This window comes from Lactuca saligna, chromosome 2 (assembly GCF_052625555.1).
Source record: "Lactuca saligna cultivar CGN05327 chromosome 2, ASM5262555v1, whole genome shotgun sequence".
NCBI classification, from domain to species: Eukaryota; Viridiplantae; Streptophyta; class Magnoliopsida; order Asterales; family Asteraceae; genus Lactuca; species Lactuca saligna.
Genome location: NC_136418.1, coordinates 154,675,431 through 154,682,549, shown reverse-complemented (window position 1 = coordinate 154,682,549; position 7,119 = coordinate 154,675,431). Strand labels below are relative to the sequence as shown.

General features: G+C 33.7%; 2 protein-coding genes across 4 annotated transcripts; both read left to right on the top strand.

The window, feature by feature from the left end:
* Positions 1-969: 969 nt before the first annotated feature.
* On the top strand, positions 970-3,512 carry FDH (formate dehydrogenase). Its single transcript, XM_078980980.1, has 6 exons — positions 970-1,177; positions 1,974-2,145; positions 2,231-2,771; positions 2,853-2,977; positions 3,051-3,163; positions 3,248-3,512. Exons 1-6 carry the CDS (start codon positions 1,079-1,081, stop codon positions 3,359-3,361), a joined length of 1,164 nt encoding a protein of 387 aa, XP_078837106.1. The 5' UTR covers positions 970-1,078; the 3' UTR covers positions 3,362-3,512.
* Positions 3,513-4,250: 738 nt separating this feature from the next.
* On the top strand, positions 4,251-5,905 carry LOC145032230 (uncharacterized protein At4g28440-like). 3 transcript variants are annotated; one of them, XM_078980978.1, is made up of 3 exons: positions 4,251-4,497; positions 5,036-5,266; positions 5,341-5,905. In XM_078980978.1, the coding sequence occupies exons 2-3, from the start codon at positions 5,044-5,046 to the stop codon at positions 5,529-5,531; spliced, it is 414 nt and encodes a 137-aa protein (XP_078837104.1). In that variant the 5' UTR covers positions 4,251-4,497; positions 5,036-5,043; the 3' UTR covers positions 5,532-5,905. The 3 variants fall into 3 exon arrangements, with proteins under 3 accessions (XP_078837104.1, XP_078837105.1, XP_078837103.1); XM_078980979.1 differs by having other exon boundaries at positions 4,943-5,266; XM_078980977.1 differs by having other exon boundaries at positions 4,254-4,497; positions 5,041-5,266.
* The last annotated feature ends 1,214 nt before the right edge of the window (positions 5,906-7,119 follow it).

Here is a 7,119-nt window from a genome sequence, read left to right as displayed (position 1 = left end):
GAGAAAGAGTGAATCGAGTCTTCCTTTGCAACCATTTTCTTTTCCTGGACCCATTTCTCTGCATCTTTATCTCTCACACAATCTCGTTTTCCTCTCAAAGAAGACGATGTTCATATGTTTTTGTTTTTAGTTGCAGGTTGTGGAGAGGCAGAGATGATGAACATGCCCTATTTCTTCCTCTAATGAATCATGTAAAGAGAGAGAGAGAGAGAGAGAGAGAGAGAGAGAGAGAGAGAGAGAGAGAGAGAGAGAGAGATTTCTCAATTTAATTAATGAAAAACATTTGAATAAATATAAAAAAATTAAAAAAACAAATATAAGGGTATAATAGTTTTTTTATGTTGATATGGAAAAAAACAATAGAAAGATCCAATTTTAGATCATTGATACACCAACATTTAGTTTTGGACAAAACCTGCAGAATTGTACCAACCATAGGAATCATTTTTACAATTTTATCACTATAAATAGGAACACCACGATTTAATGAGAACACAAACTATAGGGATTCTACCGATACAAGTCCGTCAAATAAAAGAAATTTATTTTAAGGTTACGATTGAAATGTTTAATTGAAATGTTTAATGTAACGTAATTAAATGTCTAATTATATATATGCTCGGTTGACTTATAAAATAAATCATTTAAAAATATTATTTTATCTTTAAATATGATACAGAGTAAAATTAACAAATAAAGAACACCATGTTATTTTATAATATTAAACTTTAACTAAATAAATACATGTTATTAAATAAATTATATAGACATATTCAAAAACATATATTATATTGTTTGTAGTACTTAACATTCTTCACTTCATTTATATTCTCCTGTAACAATTCTTATTTCATTTTCAAAATTGTGCATCTTCCAAGTAAATTATAATATCGAGATTACAATTAATGCCACCAACCTTTTCGAACACGTGGTTGTCATGCACCGATTATTTAAGGGGCGTTCTCAGAGACGTCTACGATTTTGTAACAGACTTGGCAGTCCCACATTTTCACGTTCGACTGTCTTCTTGAGTTTGCCTTTATCCAAATTTCCAAACAGCACCAGCGTTGCGACGGCGATGATGATGGCGATCGCGATGAAGCGTGCTGCTGCTGCTGCTGCTACTCGTGCTATTTCCACTGCTAATTCCGGTTCGATTCTCACCAGACACCTTCATGTAAGCGATTCGATTTTATCCACCCAAGCCCTTGCTATACTCGATTCTGTTCCTATTCGGTTTTCCAATTTAATTTGTTAATCTAGCCTTATACTAGTCTATTCGAGTGACAATCGCTGCTCAACTACTCTGTTCTTGAATGTCCCTTTTCCTGATCTGTGGTCAGAAACTCGCTGCCACTGTTTAGGATTTGGATGATAACTACAACCTTTCAACTTCGCCTTTGAGCTTTTGGTGCTTCTACTTTGTCTTTTTAACTGCACGCATGTGTTTCATGGTGATAACGTGATTCGGTCACTCGTGATCTGTACACGGAGATCACTTAATTTATTTTTTACATAGTTCACCTTCAATCAAAAAATCGTCTCCATCATAGTGTTATCTGGAATATTAGAGATCACACTTCCGCGTCGCATAAAAACGTGAGCTATTTTCCAGTTTAAATTAGTGTGGTTTTGTACTTTCTGGAACATTTGATGGCCATATTGGACTCCATAACATGTATGAACTGCTTGTTATGAGTAATTTCTTCAAGTTATTATCGTAACCATTTCAATACTAGCAATTAGATCCCTTCTCTAATTTGTTGAAGCGTCAATGAGTGAATGAGATATCCTCTTTTGCCAAAATAAATAAACCATAACAGGTATTTCAAACAGACAAATGTTTGTAGAAAACTGTTATAGCCAAATCAACTTTTCATGTATTAAATCTCTTGCTTCGGATGATGGTCAGATCCGAGTTTTAGAAGGTGTAGAAACCTGCAAACTTAAAATTGCTCCAATTGCTTCTGCAGGCTTCTTCTGGCAAAAAGAAGATTGTAGGTGTTTTCTACAAGGCACATGAGTATGCTGAGATGAATCCCAATTTCGTGGGTTGTGCAGAAAATGCATTGGGCATTCGCAATTGGTTGGAATCACAAGGCCATGAGTACATAGTCACTGATGACAAAGAAGGACCAGATTGTGGTAAGCTCCTAACTTAACTCCATTTTAAATTTCTCAAAGTATACACGCATATACACTCACTTCTTATTATCATTTCTCATTACAGAACTTGAAAAACACATCCCCGATTTACATGTCCTCATTACAACCCCATTCCATCCAGCCTATGTGACTGCTGAAAGAATAAAAAAGGCAAAGAATTTACAACTCTTGCTTACAGCTGGAATCGGATCCGATCATGTTGATCTCAAGGCTGCTGCTGCTGCTGGATTAACTGTTGCAGAAGTTACTGGAAGCAATACTGTTTCTGTTGCAGAAGATGAACTTATGAGGATCCTTATTCTTGTTCGTAATTTCTTACCTGGACACCATCAGGTTATCTCTGGTGATTGGAATGTTGCAGGTATCGCTCACAGAGCTTATGATCTTGAAGGAAAAACAGTAGGAACAGTTGGTTGTGGGCGAATTGGAAGGCTTTTACTTCAACGATTGAAGCCTTTTGGGTGTAATCTTCTTTACCATGATCGGATTCAGATGGATTCGGAATTGGAGAATCAAATTGGTGCAACATTTGAGGAAGATCTTGATAAGATGCTTCCTAAATGTGACATTATTGTCATCAATACCCCTTTAACAGAGAAAACAAAGTGAGTGATAGTGATGGTATTTCTTTTGTCGAAGTTGAGATGTTTTTATACTGATTTGGAGTGTTGATGTGTATGTTTCAGAGGAATGTTTGATAAAGAAAGGATTGGTAAATTGAAGAAGGGAGTTTTGATTGTTAACAATGCTCGAGGTGCTATTATGGATACACAAGCTGTTGTTGATGGGTGTAATAGTGGACACATTGGAGGTGTGTTTTAACATGAATTCATCATGTGAATTCATGAACCTCAACTGATGATTTTTTTTTTGGTATGTTTTAGGGTATAGTGGAGATGTATGGTATCCTCAACCAGCTCCAAAGGATCATCCATGGAGATACATGCCAAATCAAGCAATGACACCTCACATTTCTGGAACCACCATTGATGCACAGGTATGTTCTTTCTCATTCAATTTGTGTTTACAAATAATTTATATGATATGTAGAATTATGAAGTGATTTATAATATGTTTGCAGTTGCGATATGCTGCTGGAGTGAAGGATATGTTGGAGAATTATTTCAAGGGAGAAGAGTTTCCACCCCAACATTACATTGTGAAGGAGGGTGAGCTGGCAAGCCAGTACAGGTGATCTGTTCTGTATTGGTGCCTCTTAATGGGTTGAGTTTACTGCTGAATAAGTTGAGTTGATCTCCTAAGCTGTTGTTTTTTATCACCTTGTAATATAGTAAGGTGTAGTTATGGACAACTGAATGGAAATGAATTTGGATCTCTTGTTTTTATGGTGTATGCGGTTATGGAATCGGACAATTGTTGAACATAAAATGTGTAGAACATTAATTGAAGAACAAGTTCAAAACTCATCGACCCATTTGAAACTTATCAATCTGGTCTGAAACAAATGAATAAGTTCAAAACTTTCACAGTATTAAAGTATCTTTTGGGAGGAGAAGTAGTTTAGAATATGTTTTTTTTAATGTGTCGATCTCAAAAGGCATGTTGGCCAAGGTTTAAAAGTATAGAATCGTGCCTCGAGGCTAACCGATGCAGTATAAAAGATTTTTTTTTTTAATATTATGTAACTAATAAAATAATAATAAGGTTACATAAAAAGTCATAATCAACTAGAAAATAATTTTTAATAAGAATGTCATATTACATAACTAAATAGCAACTAATATTAAAAATATATCAACTATCGAACAGAGTTACATCAGTATAAGTTAATCATGTACGATATTATATGTTAAAAATTTACTTTTGTTTGTATAGATAAAAAGGTAAAATTGTCTTACAAAATTTATTACATTTCTCTTAATTTTTATATATGTGAATGTTTATAAAAAGTTTATCTTTCTGTTATTACCTAAATGCTGTAAGTTGATAGATAAAATACAATTATAAAACTTAAGAAGTGTCAAATTACGAAGATAGTTTGTTTTTCACGAACTTATCGATTAAGCTGTTAGCTATCTTTTTAGTGATTAAAAAAGCTGGGAAGATATTTTAAATAAGTAAAAAAGGAAAACAATTATTCTATTTGAAGAGGAAACCGTTCTTCAGCCGATTTCCATGGGCACTCGAAACCTGGACGATCAAGATGCAATTGAGAAATTAGGGAAAATCAACGGTCACTATTAAATCAAAACCTCGTTCTTCAGCCGATTTTCAGGGTAGCACGAACAAAACGAATAAGAAAAAGAAACAGATCAATCCATCTGCTATCGCAAAACGTCATTTCTGTTGGGCACAAGGAATCGGGTAAAGGTAATTATGCATATCATCTCATTAATTCTTTCAGTTCTCCTTCCTTCCATCATCGTCGTCTTAAAATCCAATCCAACGCTTTTCGTATCTGCATAATTCCGATGAATTGTATCGATCGATTTTTGAGTTTTACTGATGCATTTTGTTTCTTCGTTAATTATGAAGTACATCTTGGTTTATATTGATCGGTTATAACGAAACAATCAAGGAAAAAAAAGGAAGAACAGATTCATACCTTTTCAAATATCTGTTCCAATTTAACCAAACTTGTGATCAGTTCTCAAAATTTTGATGGCGATATCGAATTCTATTTTTATTAATTTCCATGTTTATGGTCACTCTTCAACAAATTGAATCACACTGCCCGAATTTCATCATAGATTAGGGATTTAATGTTTTTGTGATTGATAACCCCAATTTTATTTTACGAGAGTCTTAAACTCAGGTTAAGAACAATGGATTTCTTCAAATGTCGAATGGATGTCGATAGTTTTATCTCATCTCCTTGACATTGACACCGATTGTTGTTTTGAGTAAGTGTAGAGGATGGCTGAAACAAAGTCAGGTATGAGGAAACCTGTTTTCACAAAGGTGGATCAACTGCGACCTGGAACCAGTGGCCACAATCTGACTGTCAAAGTTGTTAGCTCCAAGCTGGTGTTGCAGAAAGGCCGACCAGATGGCCCACAGCTTCGCCAAATGCAAATAGCTGAATGCTTGGTTGGAGATGAAACAGGGACTATAGTTTTCACTGCAAGAAACAATCAAGGTATAACTTTTACCATGTACATATAATAACTTAATCATATTTTGGTGAAGTTTATTCTATTGTCATGGTTGCAGTGGACCTGATGAACGCTGACAACACTGTAATTCTGCGAAATGCCAAAATTGACATGTTTAAGGGATCAATGAGGCTTGCAGTGGACAAATGGGGACGTGTGGAGGTGACAGAAGCAGCTAATTTCAAGGTAAAAGAAGATAACAATCTTTCACTGGTTGAGTATGAGTTGGTCAATGTTGTGGAAGAGTGATTACAACAGAAGATGTTCTTCACGCTATTTTGGGCCATAGTAATGGAATCTGGCAAAATATATGGCTAGAGTTATGGGGTTTTGTTGCAATTCATGTTATGGTTTGACTGTTTATTGAAAAAAAGTCTGCAAAGAAAAGGTGGATAACAGATGCAGTTGCAGTTGCAGTTGGTGGAACAATCAAAAATAAAAGATCATAGCAGACTGTGTTATAAAGTCAAAAAAATGGTTTGTTATTCTGTTCCTTATGTTATCAAGACTTGAAATGATGTTGTTATCATGTTTTCTGGAACATGTATATGATCCAGCTGCATGTAATCACATAAACTGCATCCTAAATAACAACATACCATGTAACATTTTTAACTGATAAACGCTTATAAAAATTCACATAGATAACAGCATATAAGAACCCCTGCAATGAACTAATCAACATCATAAATCTAAAGACAAGTGGTGTCAAAACAATTGGTACCTTTCAAATTTTAAAGTGATACAACTGGAATTTAGAAAATTTTAATCGTGATAAGTGAACGCGAAGGACATACATTTACATTACGAATATTATGTTAAGATGCCTTACTGGGTTGTTATGTTGTCTTGTTGGCCACAGTTACTTTTGGTAGTTAACATAATGATGTTACACTCTTGTTTCTATGCACATATGTAGTGCTTATTACTCACTAAGTTATTTAAAAAGAGCCCACATGAGGGGTGTTTCAATTATGATGTATAAAGGGCTTTTAAAAATCATGTCATGGCAACAAAACATGATTTCAACATCTTAAAAACTTTAAGATTCGTGGCGACTTGATAGGCGTGAAGTGTGGCAAAGACAAATCAAGGCGGCCATGATATGTTATGGAGGGAGTATTTTTTTTTAAAGGAACTTTTTTTTTCTTAATTTTTAGCTTTATCTTGTCGGACATAAAACGGTTAAGTTTTTATTATTAGGTTTTGAGATACATAACATTTCTAAAAACTTGATGTATATCATATAAATATATAAATTTGTGGTTTTTATGTATTCAAGTTTACTTTAACCGGATAACAAGGAAGAAAAATTATTTTGCAGAAGTTCGACGGTCGACTATGGTTAACGGATTAATCGAGGACCATAATTTATTAATAAAATTATTCAAAATTAATATATTTTAAGAAAAATAAGTATTTCGTTGAAATTTTGGTATAATAAGAAAATACTTTATGAAAATATGAAAATCATGGTATAATATTTGAAGAGTTATTATTAAAAAAGTCACATTATTTTGTCCAAGTTTATGGAAAAGTCTAAATTTTTATTTTTTCAATCGAAAAATTCCAATTATCTAATCTTCAACGATAAGCTGTCAAATCCTATTAATAAAAAGAACATTGTCATTAATTTGGGCTAAATATTAAATAACGAAGACTTTATTGTTCAAAAAACAAAAATTTAGATTTTTTTTTTCATAATTTAGGTAAAAGAAATGTTAACTTTTGTTGACGATCGAGAGTGCCAAGACGAATGTCAAGAACGTTAAGCCCGACGTTGACTGTTTCACGCCAAACAATCAAACAATCCTAATCGTAATCAGTTGCAAAACAT